The 21,926-nt window shown below is 37.5% G+C and overlaps 1 protein-coding gene across 11 annotated transcripts in view; it reads right to left on the bottom strand.

Annotated features, from left to right (window-relative positions):
* Nucleotides 1–4,757: 4,757 nt before the first annotated feature.
* The window catches only part of R3HDM1 (R3H domain containing 1), an 86,598-nt gene continuing 69,429 nt past the window's right edge, over nucleotides 4,758–21,926 (bottom strand). For 9 of the 11 annotated variants that reach the window (XM_026853143.1, XM_026853147.1, XM_026853146.1 and 6 more), the window contains 10 exons: nucleotides 21,701–21,821; nucleotides 16,799–16,953; nucleotides 16,107–16,255; nucleotides 13,820–13,923; nucleotides 13,034–13,201; nucleotides 9,847–10,016; nucleotides 9,493–9,643; nucleotides 7,993–8,075; nucleotides 7,120–7,204; nucleotides 4,758–6,187 (listed from right to left, as the gene is read on the bottom strand). In XM_026853143.1, the coding sequence (XP_026708944.1) occupies nucleotides 5,817–6,187; nucleotides 7,120–7,204; nucleotides 7,993–8,075; nucleotides 9,493–9,643; nucleotides 9,847–10,016; nucleotides 13,034–13,201; nucleotides 13,820–13,923; nucleotides 16,107–16,255; nucleotides 16,799–16,953; nucleotides 21,701–21,821 (1,557 nt within the window). In that variant the 3' untranslated portion in view covers nucleotides 4,758–5,816. The remainder of the gene's footprint in view (nucleotides 6,188–7,119; nucleotides 7,205–7,992; nucleotides 8,076–9,492; nucleotides 9,644–9,846; nucleotides 10,017–13,033; nucleotides 13,202–13,819; nucleotides 13,924–16,106; nucleotides 16,256–16,798; nucleotides 16,954–21,700; nucleotides 21,822–21,926) is intronic. The other 2 variants (XM_026853149.1, XM_026853151.1) reach the window with 1 other exon arrangement.

Below are 21,926 nucleotides of genomic sequence, written 5' to 3'. Positions count from 1 at the left end.
GCACAGATCTACTTGGATGAAAAAGGAAAAAGGAAAATATTTTTATTAGTCAATTCTTTTTTTAAATTGCATTGTTGCTTCAACCAATCAATGGTTCATTAACAAATCAAAGTATCACTTTAAGCCAAGTAAATAGGCAACAAATTTGAGTGAACAAGGAGACAAGCTCTGGTGTATTTCCTAGTCTGTACAAATCAGTATGATAGATTATCATAGCAGACTTAATGCTGTTTCTTAGAGTAGATAATTTGGAGACCATCAGAAGGGCAAGGCTGTACTGTATACCACCTCCCTAATTAACCCTCCAACCAGTGCAAAAGTTGATACAGAAAGAAGCAGAATGCCAGTGTCTCCCCTCTCAAGTTCAAACTGAAGTCCTCTGTAATTCAAGTATGATGTATAATACTGCTGCTTTTTTTTTTTTTTTTTTTAATGTTAGCTGACAAGAAATTTTAGGAACTCAAATATAACTGATCACTTAGGGTTGATGCTAGTCCATGCTTCAGCCAGCTTCTAGCATGCCTTCCACCTCCATTGGACCTGAGTCTGAAAAATTTTGCTACTCTCAGCACAGTGTATCCCAAGTCTAATTCAGATTCTCACTTAACTAGGGCATGGGAACTGAATTAAGAATAAACCTCACTGTTAAGCATTATCCACAGCAGCACAGTTTATTTTTATAATTTATACCAGTTTTAAAAGTGTACATCTGTCAGCAACATACAGATTTTTCCTATATAGCTCTTTGGTTTACAGCACTAGTCTTATCTGACATTCAAGTTTCTCTTCAGAAGTGCAGAAATAGTTCATTACAGTTGCATGCATCCCATATAATGACTAGGCTTGTGTGCTTTACCAGTAAGACTGAAAATTGAAAAAAAGCGGCAAACATTAAAGTGTTTGTGCCCTGGACCAAATTTTAACAATTATCTCTTAAGCAAGATCCACTCTTAAGCAAGATCAACCTGAGAAATTTTGACAAACGGCAAACATCGCAAAACATCAAGTAGTTACAAGCGGGGTAAAATAAAGGGCTAATAAAGGGCTGCCAAACAAAGTCAGGTCCAAACTCCAGCCCTACAAGCCTAAACACACAAGGCAGACGTTGAACTAAAAGGAGGCTCATATGTGTAAGAACGTGATTGCATACAGTGTCAAGTGAGCCAAGAGGCAACTTCATTTAGACTGGACCTTGCATTTGAAGTTTTCAGATGTGAATAATGACTTTCAGGTTCCAGAATACCAGAACTTAAAGGGACTTAATTTTCAGAATGTTTTGGAAATTAGGCCCTTTTAAGGCTTCTGGTCTCCATCCAAGAAATAAGGCTTCCAAAACGAAGTCACATTGACAGTGTGTGGTTTAACTTTATACTTGCAGACATCAATAGCCAAAAATCCCCAAACCATTTTAAATGTGAGTAGGAACACCATATTGAACAGAGGCAGCACATCAACTTTCATGAAGACTGAGCTGTAGAAACATTGAAGGGTTTGAATTAAGTCCTTTCTCAGGTAGAAACATAAAAATTTCAGCTACAGTAATTTTTTGTGACCTGAAACATAAAGGTGATCAATTTTCTCCAAAACTTGATATAAACATTCTTTGCCTTAGGATTAAATACAGGAAATAACAGCCCATACCAGTTTTCTAGGGGAAAAAAAAAAAGTCATGGAGCTAAAATAGATATTTATAAAAGAAGTTAGTTGCAATTTTAATTATGACTCCCTTTCAGACATCCAAACAAGGTGGTACAAGATTAACTCAAAACAACAAACATGTCAAATGTGAAGTTTTAAGGCACAGATGAGTGTCATGAGAATGTATCTATTTATGCCACCTTGAGAGGGAAGCGGCTTGCATTACTAGATAGGTAAAGTATATAGTTATTTGAATAGTGCAAGGAAAAAAAAAAAAAGAAGAAAGGCATGTTGTATATCAAAGTACCTTATTGGATTCATCAAGCTAAACAATTCTTGTGATTTGACAAAACTGAACTCCCACCTACATACCACTGCCCTGTACCACCTGGGTCTTGAAACAACCACAGGCCAGTAGGACTAGGGGTGGTTGCAGGTAGAAACACTTAAGCCCTACAGTCTTCAGTACACCACCCTGCCATATTTCGTTCTTCGTAGATGATCCCCTGTTTCTCTTCTTAGATAATTTTCTAAGTGTGTGAATGAAAGAAAAGGATTTCAGATTATAATAGGTTAAATTTGCTCAGGGAGTCTCAGGTAAGATGCAAGATGCCCATTGCCAACGTTTCACTTCATACCAGTCCAGTCTGACTGAAACATGAGGCACGTGAGGCTGCAGCTCAGCAGCCATGTGGAGGCTATGAGCAGATTCATGGGTGTGCCATTACCATCCACCCGAATCCAACCACACAGCTGGGGGGTTAGAGTGTTCCTAGAGTATGGAGCTTAAATTTGTTTTCCTAATACTGTATTATCAATTTTAATGTAATATCACAAATAACGCTGAATCTGATCACAGCTTGGGGATGCATTTCACACAGTAATATAACCATATCAATTAAAAATTAAAATCAAGACACAGTAGCCTTTGGTGGAGTGGGTAATAGCCAGGTTGGTTTGGCTTTTCTGGTTGTTCTTCCAGTGCTTTTTCCTCAGCTGTAAAAGTTGTAAGATGTGTTCCCAATCAAATGAAATGTATTAAACTACTGCAATATAATTTAAGTCCCCACTTAATCCCTTTTGCCACTGTTTGCTTTTAAAATGGCTTTAATGGTAAATGACAGGAAGCTCAAATACACTAGAGGACTAGAAAATTTGAGAATGCTACTTTCACAGACAACGTCTATTTCATGTCATAAAGTGCATTTATTTGCTTTCTCGAACATAATCCAAATCTCTGGAACAAATCTAGTGCCATGGGTTTTGTATACAGTCCTGAGGCTTGTGTGTTTTAAGTAAAAAAAAAAAAAAGGGGCAGAAGTGTGAAAGCCAGGAAGGTACAAATGGGCTTGGTTAGAGCTTACACCCCATTCACTTACTAGAGGGAGAATGAAATAGCACAAAATTGAGAATGAACAATATTGTAAAGCAGAAGTACTTAGTTTCTGTGCCCCCTGTAGACATCAGAGGCATTTGACACTTCTGAAGTTCTGTTAATTATTTCTGTGTGGCTCATATCAGCATGTACAGATCAAAAAAAAATTTAACTGCCCCTGTTTTACAGGGGGAAATGTACTCAGGAAGGGGGACCTGCCTGCAGTAATTGTAGGTTAAGTATCACATTAAGGATTTGAATCTTTTAATTCTTTCTTCCAGGGTAAGTTTACAACTTACTCGATAAGAATTATCTTACCTAGGCTGTCTTTCCTGTGTAAGGTTAGACCAGATGATCTTTTGAGGTCCTTTCCAACCTGGCTTGTTCTGTGATTCTATGAATTAAATATTTGCTGGGCCTTATTGCTCATCAATGTATTCTTCCCCTCCCATTGTTTGGATTGCTTGTGTTCTCCATGCTTACCTCTCATTACACTTGCTTCTCTGTGGTTATTATGGGAAAAGTTATGAAATGAAGTCATGCAGCATTCTTTGGAAATGGTTTGATGTTAGATTTAGTTCTTAGGTCATTCAGAATAGATGGAAGCTCTCAGCTCTTGACTGCTCTTCAACAACCATGGATAACCTTGTCCTGGAATGTGTTAGCCACAGGAGGCAGCTGCCTCGCTAGGCTGTGACACCTGTCATTACAGACCTTTAATCTGTTAACTACTTTTACAGGATTAAAACCATAATCTTAAATGGAAATGAGCAAGAGGCCGTGATGGAACCTGTGTGTTACTCATATTCTCTTGGGGCTGTTCAGAGGAGGAGAATTTTATCATCTGCCTAAGCTAGGGCTCTTATCTTTGGTTTTGGGGGCAGTGAACTACAGCAATCCAACCCAAGGAGGAAGACACATATCCCCCTCATTCAAGTAGTATATTCAGTCAAGCAGTAGCCTAAGAACTCAAATGCTCAGAAATACCATCCTTTTAGAAAAACAGATAGGGATAAGTCAGTTCAGCTTTCAGCTAGGGGTTCAAAGCTGAACATTTCCCCCTCTTTGAGTGGAATATGCATGTAAGTTTACCATTAGTCACATACATGCCTGTTGCTACAGCATTTTGCAGAATCAAATCCCACCGACCTAATTTATTAGGCTACGTTATTCCCAGACAGGTCAGTTTTCTTCCTAGTACTTGGATTCATCACACAAAGGATTTAAGAACTGAACATACATAGGACTGTTCTTGCCACTTCATGTGTTTATGTGTGGTTGTTCAGGGCTAGGAATTTTTGTGTACCAGATTGAAATCCACGCTTTACTTCTCCTCTGTAAAATGTTTTTAAACATAACTTTTGCCTTGAGTTCCTGCTTACAGAAGTTAGAAATGCATCTTTTACAAAGTGATAGCCTTAAGAAGGGAACAAGTAGTTGCTCTTCTGCACAGCAAATCAATGCTTGGCCTAAAAATAAAAAAAAACAGGAGCAGTCCCTTATGGTGTCTGATCAATTTCTCTCTCTTTTTACTTACATAGGGAAACATTTTAAAATGATGAAGGGCAGGATAACATAAATAAATGCTTCAAGAGGAAGAGCAGTAGTGGTTCTTTGAGAACTTCTAGTATTTGTGTTATTTTAAAGTTCTTTTCTCATATTTGAAGGGATCCAAACCATTAATGTGTGTTCATCCAGGTTTCAGAAGACTCCTAGAAGTTTAAACAAGGGCACTGAAAAAGTTTGTTTGTAAACATTTATTTTCTTGAACTGAAAAAGGCTTGCATCAGCACACATTGTACAGCCTTGCAAATTACACAAATTGAAAAAAGTTTGTTTCATTTATGTGCAATGAATCTTTTAACGTCCAGTGAGCATCTGCAAATGATGAAAACTTAAACCATTAAAAAGGTTTCCAGCACTTAAACACAATTATCTTAGCGTGAAAAGGAAGAGAAAGAGATCCATACTGGTGGGAACACAATTAAAGTGCAAACATTTTGTCACCTGTGAAGATATATTTTAGTTTCTTCACATTTTTGCTAAAAAGAAGAAATATTAAAATGTGATTCAGTGAACATTCTTTGAAACTTATTCATATTCTCCTTTAAATAATTACTAAACTTGCTGGATCAGAAGTGAATCCTTCAAGGGTACAACCTACTTGTAATTTCTTTTGACACTGCTTGAATGAATCTCAAAAGAAAATGACCATCTAAGGAGTTAGTTACTAAAATTATATATTTTTTTTTTTCTTACCAAAGGAAAAAAAAAACCAAAACAAAATCACAAGGGACAAAGAACAGTTTAACTTGAAGATTTGGGGTAGTTTGCTAGAAAATGAGTGGAGTTTCTTGAAAATGGTTCTCTTTTCCCCTCTACCAATCCTCAGGTTCCTGCCTTGGAATGGACAGCTGTGTGCTGGCTGTGAAAAGGGCTTATAAAATACAAATCTGAATATGGATTTTTATGAACGTTTGCTGTACAATAGAACTTTGGATCTGATACAAGAATTCAAAAATATAAAACAAAACTACTATAAAAGTAGGGGGCATTCCAACAGCATTCCTTGTAGAAAGCTGCCTGTCTTAAAGATGATTCCTTGCTGTTGTCTGGGATTAACTCTGTATTTTTCTTCTTCATCTTGCTGGATCACTGGGTTATTTATTCTTCAATGGCTAATGTCATATGACAAAACATCCCCGGAGTCTCTGCGAAGAGACCAGCAACCCCAAAACATCAAGCCAATCAAGGAGCGGAGGACATGGAAGTAGTAAAGGCTGAGTGTCCACTGATGTAACTGCTACTGAGAACTAGCCCTTTCCAGAACATGAAAGTCGTAGTGCTTCTTGCTTGTTCTCAGCCTGAACTTGTTCACTGAGGTACTACTTTGTTTCTTCAACGCATTCTGAGCAGCTGACATTGTAGGGAACGTAGCTAGAACCGTGTAAGTGGAAGCCAAGTCACTAGGTTTGGATGGCTCAGTGTTCACACCACTGTCTCCACTGCCACAGTAACGACGATGGTGCTGCTGCTGCTGTGTTTGTAGACACTGTGAATCCCTTAGCCACCGGATCTTGGCACCAACTTTTAAAAGTTCTCCAAATAGTTTTTCCGCTTCCACACGAGTTATGCCTTCTGGCAGCTCAGTAATTTCTAGAACTTTTCCCACAACTGAAACAAAAAAACCCACAGTGAATCTAAATTGTCATTTTACTTAACGATATGACAAATAGAACTGAAAGAGTTATTTCATAATTGTATCTCCACTTGGCTGATAAAAAATACACAGGCATTCCATTTTTGATGTTCTAGAGCCTTTTGCTTTCACATTTAGCACTGCGTACAGCTGAAAGTGTTCAAATAAAAGCTGAGAATACAGAGGGCCCTCAAGAGAGAGAGGGAAAAATAATCAACACCTAATTTTGCAGCAAGTCTGACAGCTCACTATAGCATATCTCACTGGCTTTGCCTGTTAACTCTTCACACACCACTGTGCTAAGAAACTAGAATCTCTTCTCAGTAAACGCTTAGAAAAAGCTGATTTATCTGTAACTTTCTGCAAGGAGTTGATAGCAGGTAACACAACAAAAATTATTTCCAGTAAAGATATGTAGATGTCAGGTTTTATTTGGATGACATCTTTCCTTACTCCAAGCAGCTAATCTGTAGCTGTCCTAATATGTCCCCCGAAATCCATCTGGGAGAAAAAAAAAAAAGCACGAACTAATTTGTAGTTTATGTTTCATTTTACTTTTCATGCAAGTAGAAGGAAGCAGGGGTATGTATATTTAGTGTAACAATATAATAGAACTTATGTCCAGTAAAGTGACAAACTTGTTTTTCCTTTTTAGTACCATCCAATCCTGATCTTGTCTTTTCTGCAGCCTTCAAAACTACCCTTTTCTCATTTAACATCCCCCCCTCCCCTCTCTCCAAATCAAGTACTCCTGTCCATCCTTACATCTCCAGTGTTTACCACGTCCATTTCCATCCAATTACTCTTCATTCTGGCCCTTTTCTCCCCTGTGCTTTTCTTGTTACATTCCCAGCCCATCACCATAATTCATTTTTCTGGAGGACTGCATCAATCAGCTATTTTATACCTGGTTCTCCTGCACCAAGATCTGCTGAAGCAGCCTTCTTTGCTGGTTTCTTTCCCCTGTTTCCATGTCTGTTTCCAGGTTGACACTGGAAAGATTGGCAGAAATTATGTACTTGAATGACAGTGCACCAATATCTTAAAATTTCTAGGTTAGCTCAGTGAAAGACAACGCAGAGGACTGTCTGGAAAATGACCTGTGCTACAATGGTACAGGAAAGATTTTCATGTCCAATTTTAGTCTTGGGAGATTATCAATCCTGCAGTCAGGCACATTAAATCCTTGGCTTCAGAACAAAGGGAGAAAATGATGAAAAAAAGTGTCACCTCAAATCTTGGAAAAACCCCACCCATCACATTTTCTGGCTGATCCCAGGTAGAACTGAGCAAGGCAGAGATAGGGGGTCTGTGTGCCTGTCCCCAAAATTAAATGGCAGCTAACACTAATATTTTGGGTTTAGGGTTTTTTTTACTAAGAAGCAAAACCCATTTGTTTAGAAATTTCCACATCAGTTTTTTTGTTTGTTTGTGGGTGGTTGTTTGGGTGGTTTGGTTTTTTTGAGGGTGTGTTTTTTGTTTTGTTTTGGTTTTTTTTTTGGTGGGGTTTTTTTGTTTGGTTTGTGGGTTGGTTTTTTTTGGGGGGGAGGGTGTTGTGGTTTTTTTTAGTTATTCATATAAAAGAAAATCCTTTTAGCAAATATTCTCTCTGATTTTTTGGAAGTGCTGGCAAATGAATAAACTGTTACTGGAAAACAAGCACCTTCCACTCATTTCCTTTCCTCATGCGATAGCATATTCCCCTGTTCGTGGTGGTTATAAAGGTAGTCCTGAACCATTTTTTTTTTCCCCAGTGTTGCCAGGAGATTGTTCTCAATACCTGTTGGCTTGTTACTTGTCCACGTAACAAAGATGGCGGATTGTATTGCAGGGGTTGGCCAAGCAATGGGTATCTGGCATCTCCTTGAAGAGAAAGGTAATTACAAGGGGTTTTGTTATATGAAATCTTCCTCCAGGTTCCTCTTACAATGTATGTTGTACACAGAAGAGAGAGCAGAATAACTCTGCACTGAGTACTGCATTTGGCTAGGCTAACAAAATAACATTTGGCATGATCAAATAAATGTCAGTCCGTCAGTCACGTACCAATCACAAGGTGAAAAGGTACAAGCTTTCTTGCATTTAAGGATTACACTGAAACACACACTAAAAGTTTTTCTTCACTGCAGTCTTATCTAAATCCTCTCATTTCAAAATGAACTTAATAAGGCTAAAGCTCCTCTCAGTGAACTAATTTAATCCTTTCCATGGTTATATCCCTGATTAGAGGCAGGTGCATCTTCACATTCCTGTTTGCTCCAAGGATCCACAATGACAATGGAATAGAAGTTTCTAGTAATCACAGAAGATTAATAAAGTTGAGTGGTATACTTCACAACAGGCAACCTGGAATTTTTACAACATCAGAATACAAAGCAATATAAATAACTAAAAGATTATGCAGCAGATAAGACAGACAAGAAATTAAGGTTTTCTTTATCAATAAGGAAGACATACAGAATTTTGTGTAAGTTCTGCTTTAAAGGAAATCTTTCTGTAAAACAGATCCACTAATTTTGAGTTTGTCTTTGCTCACTAACAGGGGTTTTTTATCATTTGGTTGTTAAACATCAACTGTCACATCTCTGACAATTCCTTATTTTCTGTTTTTCTGTTAACATGGCAGCAAAGGATTGAAATTCTTCTACAAGGAATTTTTTCTGTCTTTGGGTGGGTACTATCTGAAATACTAATTGAAGTAGCAACAGCATTGGCTAGAGGCTCTAATCCCATCATGCTAGTTTTTCTACAAAGGAATTAAAAATTCCTGCTTAGGCACTGGTTTGATTCAGTGCATCATCAACTAATAAGCGAGTCTGGTAGAACATTTGTCTCACCATTGCATTTCTGTATCCTTTACCCCAAAAGATAATATGCTCACCTAATGTATTACAGTCAGCTAGTCCCACGTTATTTATTTTATCTTTGTAGCTCTAAAGTTACATGCTTTATGACAGTGTGTGTCAAGTTCTTGATTAAAGCTTGAAGCTAAATTGTATCAAACATTAATATTTTCAGTGCTGAAAGGGGGAGTTTCACCTGTGAGAAAGCTAGTGGGTTATAGAAGCTCTCACAATAACAAGATAATCAAAAGCTTTTGAGAGTACAGAGAAATAAGGTGAAATTTTACATGATGCTTGAGTGGATTATTTTGATGATCCTGCTTCAACAGCAATACTACTGAAGTGAGCCACAGTTCATCAGAAAATCCTCATATAACTTGTATTTTAAAACATTCAAATAGAAAACAGACACACGTTTTAGTTAACTAAAAATATACCTTGTCCAGGGACAAAAGGTCTAGAAAACTGGGGCACAATAGAAAGAGGTGTCAGTGTGGGACGGATGTTCTTCATGTTTGATAGCTGAGCTGGTGCTGGTGATTGGGCCGGTGAGGTGACAGGACTACCTAGTTGAGGACTGTGCTGCAACTAGAACAAACAAGTTAGTGCTTTAAAAAGTACCTAGTTGGACAAGCTAACCATCACCTACACCATTCAAAGACTGAAGTATTAAATAAGTATTCTCAGGGCAGATTTTTATTCTGCAAAAAGAACTTTTGAAAAAACATGCAAAGATGCAGTTCATGCAAATTGTAAGTTATCCTTACAAGAACAACCCAAACCCCTCCTACCTGCGCAGCACTGTCTAAAGTGCTAAGTTCTGCAGACTTCTGTCCCCTTTGATGATCACAGTAATATTTATTCTGTTTCCACTGTGGAGGTGAATGGTTGCGAGGCTGAGGGTTGTTAGGGATATTGAGCTGCATCATTACTACTCCTCCACCTGGTGGTGGTGCTACCGCTACAAGACAAGAAAGCAGTAGGATACAGTTAGTTCATCGTGCATTTCAATTTTCATTTTATCCGAACAGACATGAATTTTCAAAAAAATAAAAGGGAAGTAACATAATGTTTTCCTAAAGAAGTTGCTGAATTCTAGAAAACTAGAACAGTATCTTCTGTAAAATTACATTTCCACTATCAGATAGATGTGTGATAGTTAACTTAGAGAGGGCTTCCCAGAACTAGGAGAGATACTGAAACCACTGAAACTCATTAATGAGAATATTTTTAAAATAAATCATTCTATTTAATAGTAGTTGAAACTATTCACCATTCACCATTCATAGTTACTGTCAGAGCACTGTGTTGAAGAACACGTGATAGTAAGCAAAAAATATGCTTTATTTAAAAAAAGAAATTGCCTAGTTAGTTTTACATGACATATAGAAAGGCCTGGAATCAATCTTTAGTCCAAGGCACAACTGCCCACATTTATTAAGTCCTGTATAGGTATGTTTCTGGGCAGAGTCTGCACACTGATCCCCACACCCTGCACCACCTGGCTACTGCTGTGCTACAGGAAGGCCAAAGGCAGGGGAGAGGAGCTCCAAAGCCAGCACTGTTCCAAAGGTTTCTCGTGAGGAGCTGTGACAAGAGGCTGCCCGCAAGAGCAGCTGTGTCCTACCCCTTTGACCTGGCTCTGGCCCAGGTAACTTCTAGAATGTCCTGTTTGCTTCTAAATGGTTGGTTGCAGTTTCTTTCTCTGCTCTACCCACTCTTTTCAGCATTTCTCAGAGGCCACAGTTAATACACATGGTTTCATCATCATTTAACCATCTACCTTTAAAGGAGAACTCTACAATCTTCTCAATTTACCACCTACATCACAGCATCAGTTAGGAGCAGTCAGATGCAGATTATAAAATGCATTCACGTTGCATTTTTTAAAACAGGCTATTGTTTTAACTATCCCTGGGCTTCACAAAAAGACTCCTTCGAAAAGCAAACCAAACAATGTAGAATATAATGACCTCCTAATATTAAAATGGTATTAGCTTTTTAAAATTGCATGCTGAAATATTTACTATATTGATATTTGTTAATATTACTTCATTTATTTCTATAAAGTTTTCACATCTATACTTTCTGTTTAATGGCAAAAAGTTTTACCCATGTGTTAGATCTGAATGGAAGCATCAGATAACTAGCTAACTTTAGCAGAGGATATAAATTTAAGAGACCCTGCTCTGTTCCTATAAAGGCCACACTGTGAATATTTCTACTTTGTTGCACAGCAAAATAAAATATAAAACTACCACAAATCTACTATATAGTCAGAATAACATAACAGTTTCCAAGTGTAAAGTTGTAATCCCTAAATGTAAACCTGAGATAACAAACATCTACATACACACACCACATTTTACACAAGAAAACTGATTTTAGTTTAATATTTTATGCATATATTTATAGATACTATAAATGCACTTACTTATATATTACTGGTTTATATTAGTATTTCATTCTGCAGCACTCTAGCATACTCTTTTGAATTATCTCTGTTCTGTGAAAACAGAACACCCAACAAAACCATGCTTGTCTTTTGAAACGATCTACAGCACCATTTCTAAAAGTATCGCAATCTGAAAATACCGTTTAAACTACAAAAGAAAACTCTGTACATCCGGAAACATTTGTTCTTTGCCCTACTTCTAGTTCCACAGCATTTCAGGAAATGAAAATAAATGGAATTATTTTCCTAAACAAGCATCCTGCAAAATGAAGTGTCATAGAACGCATGAGTCAGTTTGCAGACACTTTATCACCTGTCAAAACCCATGAGAAGGGAAGCCCAGAAGAAATCTTTGAAAGGCTTCCCAGATTTGCAGTCTGATCTTTTTCAAAGGAAAAGAAACACAACTCTGCTGCTTAGCTGTGTGCGTCCTCATTGTCCTTACCTCAGTGGCCCTGATTCATCCTCTCATCACTTACTGAAAAGCATGCTTTTCTTTATTCTCTCAAGATTTGTTCTCCCTATGTCATAAAGGGGTTCCCCCTTGCCCAAACTTAAGTCACAGTTTAACAGGTTTGAACCAGGCATTCAAAACTGTATGAAACCAGCACTTCCAGGACAGATTAGGGAGGTAGAACAAACTAGTGTGAGAGAGATTTCAGACATCCTGAAGCAACAGTCTTCCAGAATTAAAGCCAGACAAACTTGAATCAAAATGGAACCAAAACCAAACCTGCCCATGAATTGTAATACACTGCTAACCTGGCTATCTTGCCACTTTACTGCATGTTATCTATTTACTAATAAACAGGCTCTAAAAATATATTAGAAGATAAATGTTTATAAGAAACACCACATCTCTAGTGGAATCTAGGTCACTGACCTTGGGTTGTTTAATCTGTTGCTTGTGAAATACTGAGACAGCATGATCTGAGATGGCCCCTTTTTGGCCACCCAAACCTCTCATCTACCCAGTTCCCTATTGGTGAAATAAAGACAGTACTGCTGCGCTCACAGGATCGTTCTATCTTGTCTGGAGGCTAACCCTAGTGCTCTTAATTTTCCCATCAGTCCATCAATTTTATGGTTGGAAATTCAGAGTTTTTAAGTGTTTGGATCTTAACATTTATAAACATTCCATGAACATGACAAGCTCTCTGTCACTACTGTTTTCACATGCCATCAACACTGCCATTTATACACCTCCTGAAAATTACCCAAATACTTTGTAGATCAAAACATTCCAGACCTTATTTAAGTGCTTCTGCTAAGTGACAGTTATCTGCTGAAGGCTGCCACCAGGCTGCCCCCATGAAGCTGGCTATTTTTTCACTTAAGTTCAGAGTTGTCATGAAAAAAAGTTAGAATAATAGCAATTCAGATGAAGAAATACCAAAAAAAAGTATTTACAGAGAAGGCACTCAGGTTGCAGTTGTTCTGGCAGTTAGCCATGAAATCAGTCTGATAATTTACAACAGATTTCTAGACAGAATGGCTTAGATGAAAATCCCAATAAAATATACCTTTTATTGGCTGCATGATGGAAAGACCAGTGGGCGAACTTTTACATGATGAGGGTGGAGACACTATGCTGTAGTGCACAATGGAAGCAGCCTGTTGTGGCTTTGACTTTGATGAAGGTGGCAATAATGTAGGAGGTGATGGCTTCTGACTCGAATGGTTGCTATAAACTATGGAAGTAAAAGCAGTAAATAAGGCTACCATAAAAACAAAACCAGAACACCCCACACAGCTTTGGAGTAATTTCATTTGCTTTTCAGCAGGTCAAAGAGCTACCTCTCCTCTCTGTCCAAACCCGGAATATTTAGTTTTCACCCTCAGGAACTCTTAAGAAAATTGGTCCTCCTACTCCATTAAGTGAAATCTACAGTGCTTCTTGAGTAGAAGAGCCAAGTATACTGCTTCCAAAATGTACCTTGCTCATCCTATGAAATGTAAACCCAAATCTCACAATTTTCACACCCATGCGGCTGTTCAGGAAAAGCTGGAAGTCATTCTGCTGACAGCATATAGTTCCTGTGTTCGTCTCTACTCACCAGCAGATGTGTAAAGCATTATGATGTTCATTACTGAATTCTAAGGAAGTAGTGTGAGAGCTTTCAATGATAAACAACTTGAGATGTCAAGGTAATCTCCCTCCAACATAACTTCAAAAAATGGATCACAGAAGGAAATATAATACAGTAGTTAACTCTAAATCAAACCCTTAATAACAAATATCCAATCACCCAGCATAATAATAGCTAGACATTGTTGAAGTCTTTCACTAAAAACTGTATTCCCCCAACCTGCACACTGCTGTCCTTGAAGCTGCTGAGAGTTGCACGGTGATGATGTTCTAGGAAACTGTATTTGCTCTGATCCAGGAGGCTGCAAATATCCTACTGATGAACTGCAATAATAATAATAAAAAGAACATCACTAACAGGCATTTCTACTACACATTTAATCATGACTGCTGCATTTGCTGTCTACACGTAGTGCAAATGACTGAGATTTTATTAATTTTAAAATCGGTAATATTCCCACCTACACCTGAATCTACTCATTGTTCAGAAGACTGAAGTTTCACCTCTTCCTTGGCAAGAACCTACCCTGCATACATTAAGAAGCGATATTAATTCACCTCTTTTGATATGCTGTTTTTGTGTCGATAGTGCTGTATCAGTATAAAGACATGTAGAATAATAATAAAAAGACAATTTGTTGTCTTGCCCAATTAACCAGAATTAACTCTCAGTTAAATGATCCCCACAGAACCGGCCATGAGGATTTCAGGAGCAGTCCCTCAGGTGGAGGCTGGCCCTGTGCAGCTGAGCCAGCTTAGTGAGCACACCAAGGGAGCACACCTCTGCTTCAGGGTGAAGTAACCCAGCTTAAAGAGACAGTTGCCTTCCCATGGCTTTTCCAAAGTAGGTGTGGGAGAAGAAAGGTGACTCAAGGAGATAAACGACCTTTCATTTGTTTGCAATATGTAGGAACTGTAAAAGTTTATTTATTCCAGGTATTTTTCAGGGCATTCAGGGAAAAAACAGGTAAGTAACAGACACTGGTGAATTCTGGTCATACCACTAACTGACCATGCAGCCAGAGCTAGGACATCAGGCTGGTTGACCACAATCCTGTACTTATTTCTGTACTATCTGATAAAGCAAACATTCTGAGGGAATGAGAAAAAAAAATTATTACTTCAAACTGTGGAAAAAAAGTAGCTGTAAACCTGCTGGACTTGCAATTTCATCACAAGACATTTGTTCCATCCTTTGTCCCACAGTTCAATTATATAGCTCTAATTTAAAGATTTCTTTCCATTAAAGCCAATAAACCTCAGTGAAAACTAAACCAGATGGTTTTCTATCTGCATGGGATGTGTGCTTTCACACATCTCCTCAACTCTCTACTGATTATAGTTTTCAGTAGTGACCTGTAGGTTTGACACTACTCAGTTCCTGCAGAACAGTATCCTGGTTTCCTTGTCAAAGTGCTGCAACATAACTATTTTGATTAAAGCAAGATGCTGTCGTTACTTGCTAGCCTGCTCTGAATTCCTAACAAATGTTTCCCTGTTCAAAAGAGAGACACATTCTAAATGATGCAAAAGATCAAGTGACAAAACGTACTTTAAAAAAAGTCTGGGATTATGTCTACCTGTGACTTCATTGAACCTCAAATATAACTACAGAGGGATAAAAAGAACCTTCAGATACAAAGAACAAGAATTCAGATTTAAGTAGATGAAGCCATGGAGTGATGACACAAATACTATTTAAGTCTCCGCACTTACAAAAGGATGAAGCAAGCTTCATACTGTTACTGCTTGTTTAAAAGCTGCAAGCAAGGTATTTTTAAATGATGCACATTTTTAAGTTCAGAAAACTAGAGAAAGAAAAATTTGTATCAAGGATTAATCCTAACAAATTCTTTTAGGTATCTGTCTATCCCTTCTCAAAAATACTCAGACTGTGTTGGGGACATACATGTATACACGGGGTGCTCTGTACATGCAGACCAATTTGCTGTTATCAAGGTAGGTAAAATAAAAGTTAATTATCAAAAGCCAAGCATAGAAGGTTCCTATACTTATTTCATAGACAGCTTTGTGCCAGCAGGCCTCGTTAGCAACAACAAAGTAAACCAAGCTCCTTCCAGACACAGCTCCAAAAACAAGGAACAAAGTCTGAGATTCAAATTCTCTTTTCTCTACACCTTATTAAAGTAGTATCTTTGACAAAACCAGCGAATATGGATGGTCATCTTAAACACTGCAGCAAAAAGGCACTGCTACAGAACACACTGGTGTTTCATGTACAAGAAAAGGAACGTAGAAAACTTAAGATGTGAAACTGTGGTAAAGTATTGCTCAAAGTGATATGGAATCCAGTCTGACAAGTATGTCTCCATTAAAGCAGTACTGGTTGCTTCAGTTCACTGCATAAGAGCAAAAATAAATAAAGTGTCTGTAACTCTGCCTTTAAAATCTATTTTAATATATGCAATACTATAGCAGATCCTGTCAGTTATTACAGTCCAATTAAGCCTAGTTGCTGAGAAATCAAATAACTGAGTTCAACTCACCTTAAGTTATTCTGTTGACCTGATGGAATGACACTGTAGTAAACTGGCATCCCTGTTGTGGGCAACCCTTGATTTGACTGACCGGGAATTATAACAGGCTGTTGATATGTCTGCTGGGGCACTGCTTGGGAACCTTGAGGCACCGAAACCTAAAATTGAGAACACATTAAGATTTTCTTCTACAGACAAGGTTTCTGTTTCTTGACCATCACCTAGTTTGTGTAAGAATTTTTAGAAAAAAAACCCCAGAAACTGAAAGATTTGGAGTCGTCTAAATCCAGAAGACTAGTGATAACAGTAGTTGAAATAATAGTGCTGTATTAAAAAAAACTTTTTATCCCCTCCTCCCCCAAATGGAAATGATGGTTCCAAGGGACTCCATCCATTAATAAAAGATTCTCTCTACAACAGAAAGCAGGGAGGTAAGGAGGGAAATCTTATGAGCTTTTTCTTCTTCATCCTTTAAGTTGCAATTAACACAGCACTTGGCTTTCACCATGACTACAACTTGTGCACTTGTGACAGATTTTCTTTTCACTTCAACTGTGGGATTTTTTGGTTTTTTTTTAATTTCTGTCCCCAGACACCTGCTTGCAGCTTTCTACCATTTACAAAGCAATGTACTAAAAAAAAAAAAAGAAAAAAAGGCAAACAGAGAAGAGCAATCGGAAAGTTCTGAATACATTACCCACCTGATAAGATGGCACTGAAGGATACGGAACAATCACACCTTGAATTTGATTCCCAACGTTGTTGTGTTGGCCACTGACTAGATTTTGATTCTGAGACTGATGAACTCCAACTAAACCTTGGTAGTTTTGCTGCTGGTTAGGCAAAACCTGGTAACCTGAAATTACACATTTAAATCTTATTTTGAAATAATGAACACAGTTTACACACAACTGTCCACGTGATAATGTATGTATAGCATTTTCCAATGACTTTTTAGATCTGACCGCTTCATAGCGGTTGAACTTACCATGCACATTAAAAGAAGCCAACATTACAATTAACAGATTTATTCCTTTGGATCCAGCACGAAATATTATACATACTATTTGCAGTGCTGCTCCCATGCTTGCAATACTTATTTACACTTTAAGTGAGTTACATGCATTAACACCTTGAATTGGTAGGTGAAAGCTGAATGCATTTGAACAAAGCATGCTAGATAATATCAAAGCCAACTGATTGTCTTTTCTTATGAACAAGACCATTCTAGGTACTCTGGTTTTGAAATTCTACTTATGCTAAATTCTGCTGGTACTTCTGGTGCCCTAGGGATGAGAGCATCTTGGCTATAATTCAAAAATGAATCCCATTTCAAGGAAATGAGTGTAAGTCACATGGGCAAATCATCTGAAAAAGGACAATTTCTACTTAAATCTGTAATGCTAAAAACAACTGGGAAAAGTTGCCAGTTCATATACAGTGGCAGACATTTTATATTCAAAATTATCTTGGGGGAAAAAAATGAAAGATTTTCATATTCACACCTCTACAGTGCCTCTACAACAATTTATTATTAAACTGGTATCCTCTGCTATCTTTCAAAAATGGCCTGAAAAACCCCTGAAAAACCATAAGATACCAAGCATGAGTGCCAAACAGGAAATCTGAGCAGTTATTAGGTCCAACCTTAACGCCCACTTTTTTTTTTTTTTTAAAGCATGTAGTAGGTAACTGCTACCATGATCAAAACACATGCAGAACACAAGTTATTTTTGTCATATTTTATTATAGAGGTACGTGCTACTTACCACATGAGCAAAAAACATAACTAGCAGTGTTTCTGAGACAAAGTCAGTTACTGCTCTAGAATAACAAAACTGGGCTTGTCAAGATGCACTGACTGCAAGAAGAGTCTGCATTGAACTTGGACACATTCACATTCTACTGACCTTGACATTGCCCATGCTCCCTACCTGGGTATGGGACTAAAATAAAAGCAAATATAGCTGCAACCACTCACTGCATTTTTTTTTTTTTAACTGTGTTTAAAAAATTGCATGGTCTATTTTGAAAAGAAATCAGTTACCCTAAACCACTTTTTTTGTAAATAAAACCCAATGTTCATTGATTACATAGACAGAAGGTACAATGAACACTGAATTAACAGTCTCAGCTGGCTGTCTCTGAAGAAATTGCAAAATTGAAGACTAAAAAACTTAATACAATCCCATATTGCTTCAGAAAATTGAAGGGAAGAAGATTCAGTTTGTTAAAACCAAGAGAGCTATTCATTAGAAACACACAACACTAGAAATGTTTTCAGAGTATTACACAAAACTTCAGAACAATGCATGCTTAAATCAGGATTAGTAATTAGAAATTTTAGTAACTCTTAATTTTGAATGGTACACAAAAATCAATCTGTAATAAACAAAATGCTTAAAGGTACTTTACAAAATTATCTACAGCACCTAAAAAGCAGCAGAATATGAAGTTGCGGTATATGACAGATCCAATCAATACATCTGCAACCTAAACCCCTCATTTCCCAGAAATTGCAACGTAGCTGTGAATATTTTTCAGCTTTTTCTGGCACTTCCAGAGACAGATATGATCATTTTGGCAAGCAGAGAGAACTGGAACAATATAAACTGACTGCCAAGACGGTTCCCCACAGCGTCGAAGAATGCTCTATTTTTAGCTTCACAGTTTCACCTCTGCATAGTGAGTGGTCTGGCAGAAATGCAGCACTCAGCACAAAACCCACACGTGCCATAGCAGACTGTCTCATTACAGAGAAATACTCTGAAACAGCAGATAAAAAAAATCATGCTTCTTAATATTTACAATGAAAAATAAATCACTGTTAATAGAAAAAAAGTTAACTTACAGGATACAGAAATACATTTTCTGAGTAACACATTAAGAGTGAGAAACGGCCTTTATTCAGGAACAGAAAAGCAAGTACAATCGCTTGGTGACCAGGCTATGAGCACAGCTTGATTACAACTACTACAGCTACAGCTATTATTACAACTGTAATAGTTTTATCACGGGCCAGTCTGAAGCAGAAGCTAGTTGAACTTCAGCTGATGTTCCTACGGTAATTGTAGTTCAGATAAGATTTTTAATCAACCTGTAGTTAGGTCTCATGGTAACTGAGCCTTCATTATCATGGCAATCAGAAATGCCTTTTTTGTAAAGAGAGTTTTCTTCTCCCAACATCTTTTGGGCAACCAAAGCATTTTTAATAAAAGTGAATCCCCCAAATGTTTCACTTGAAACTCCTTTACAATGGAAGCCAAGAAGCAGCTGAAAAAGAGACCGGTTCACTGTGAGAAATGTAAACCTCTCAGACAGTGTTACGGCCCCGAATCCAACAGCTCATAAATAAAGTCAGGCCACTGCATGATGTTAAACTAAAAGTGGCTTCAGTTGCCACGCTCTCAGAAGCTGCCATCTTTTATCTAAATTTGTGTTTGCAAAGTTATTTCATTGTTAGTAACCACTTAATATAACATGAATAAATCCCATAGCTTTTATAGAATATAAGATTTGTAAATTCTCATTTTTGACCAGACACATTGCTGTCAGCCAAGTAACATGGTGCCTTTTGTCTCAAAAACAGCTGTCACTAATACACATCAACCATTTTGGATGTAACTGTGTCAACTTAATACAAATATTTCTGCTTTAAAAAAAAAATCTACCAGAGATAATTTCAAAATACACCATCTCATGAGCGGTTCACAGAATAGAAAACATGACACAGAACCTTCCATCTCTAGAATGCTGATTCTAATTTGCCTCTAAAGCAGTAAATGAGAGCCTGCAAAGGCTAGGTAGCAATTTGGAGATTTTGAGTTAAACACTATTATACAGTTGCTAGTAAAATACTTCCTCTACCATCAGTGCTAGTAAATACCATGGAATCAAACAAGACTGAATGGAATTATTGGCTGGACCACCCCTTTGCTACTTAAATACGATCCCTTGGTGTCAGGGTTACAGGTACATATTCAAAGCAGTAAAGTAGCTCTCTGCACAGCTTTCTTATTTCTTCTAGGACACAGAGGGAGATTTCAGGTGCTGATGCTTTTCACCCTGTCCTCATTACAGGCAGAAAAATTCAGTTAAAACTTAGAGCTAAAAACATACAAGAAACAAACTTACTTACCTAATAGCAACCATTTCCTCCCTTACATGTGTACACTGGGTTCTCTCCGATTTAGAGAGTTTGTATGCTATTCACAGAGGGTGTCCCTGTAAATGGGCAGCTACCCCAGCTGAGCCTCACTTTTTGCTATTAAGTAGCCTAGGTATGAAAAATTCTGAGGAAGGAAAGCAGGTTGTGTAATGCCATGGGATAACACATCTTTAACACTAGCGGATAAAACAAGTTGTAAAACCAAGTAATTAGTTTTTCTTTGAAAAATTTCAATATACTTTCACTTCAGAAGAGTGAAAAGTGGTGATCTATTTTGCAGGAAACAGGTACCAACAGTATTTTAAAATGATCTGCCAACCCTGCCATAAGTAGGCATCACATCTTGATGATTCTGCAATGAAATAATCCTACGTAAATTTGTGACCTGAACCCCGAATAACAACTTCAAGTGTTGCTGCAGTTGGAACACTTCCTAGACAAGGAAGAGGGAACTTGCCCTCTTCCAGGCTATTTCATAGAACAGCTATAAAGAAATCTAGTTATCATTTGTAAAAGCTGATCTTTCATCCTATTTCTGTAGAGCAACATATAGGGGTGAGGGGAGAAATGAAAAAAATCCTTCTTCCTGAAGGAAACTCAAAAGGACACTAGGTGTAATGTATTCAACTAAGACATGGTATAAAAGCCTTATTTTTTAAGGATCTGTGCCACTAAACATCACTAGTTACTTCTCAAAGTTCTGAGTCAAGATATTAGTCAGAATTAACTTTGCTTCAGGAATCCAAATCTTACTGAAGTAGTCATAACAATATTTCTAAGTATAGATTATCAGAATAATGGTAGCTACAATTACAATTTGTAAGGAAAAAAGAAAATAGGAAAGAAAGGAAACAAATACAGCTTCATAACATTCATAGAAAAGTAACTCAGAAAACAGTTGAAAAGTCTTTACTAAAAATAGGAGGAGCAGAAAACTAACACTAATCCCTTAAGTCCCATTACATATTCTGTTCAATACCCAGATACCTTTAACCATTGGACAGAAAGACAAAAGAGTATCATCAGTGTCTTCTGCACAGCACTACTTTCACGCTGCAACATCTAAAATTAGTATCCTTTGTTTAGAACTTTCAGCTAAGGTCCTTCTCTGCAACTTGACATCATTTAAAGTTACTAATTCATCTTACTTTGCAAGTTAGTAACAAGTTAGTAACAAAGTTACAAGTTTCTCAGTGCTAAACTTAAAAAATATTATCCTCTAATAATTACAGTTACACGATGAACCACTCATAGTAATGGCTCAAATTTCCAGTTTCAAGAAGATCTGACTCTCATTTTCCACCTTAGTTACACTTTGTATCCCATATTTGAACTTCCTTATTTGAAAATTTAGAGCAAAATACATTTCAAAAGCAAAACCAGGAGGAAATGCACAGGTAGTGTTGTAATGAAATGCTGAAAGAGTTCCACAAACCTGTCTGCTGCCCAGGCTGTGCCAGTGGTTGGTTTTGCTGTGTGTTGTAATGGACAGAAACAGGTCGGTATTGTTGACTGGAGTGCGGATACTGGTTGGGGGTACAATAACAAGCTGGCATCTGAAAACAAACAATTAAAAAGATTCACTACCTGCAAGTTTATAGAAGGCAGACACCTAAACACAAAAACAATTACATGATAAAAGAAAGATGCAAAACTTATTG

This window comes from Athene cunicularia (genome assembly GCF_003259725.1).
Source record: "Athene cunicularia isolate RWA chromosome 7 unlocalized genomic scaffold, athCun1 chr7_part1, whole genome shotgun sequence".
Classification (NCBI taxonomy): Eukaryota; Metazoa; Chordata; class Aves; order Strigiformes; family Strigidae; genus Athene; species Athene cunicularia.
Note: the sequence above shows the minus strand (reverse complement) of the source record. Positions and strands in the feature narration are given on the sequence as shown.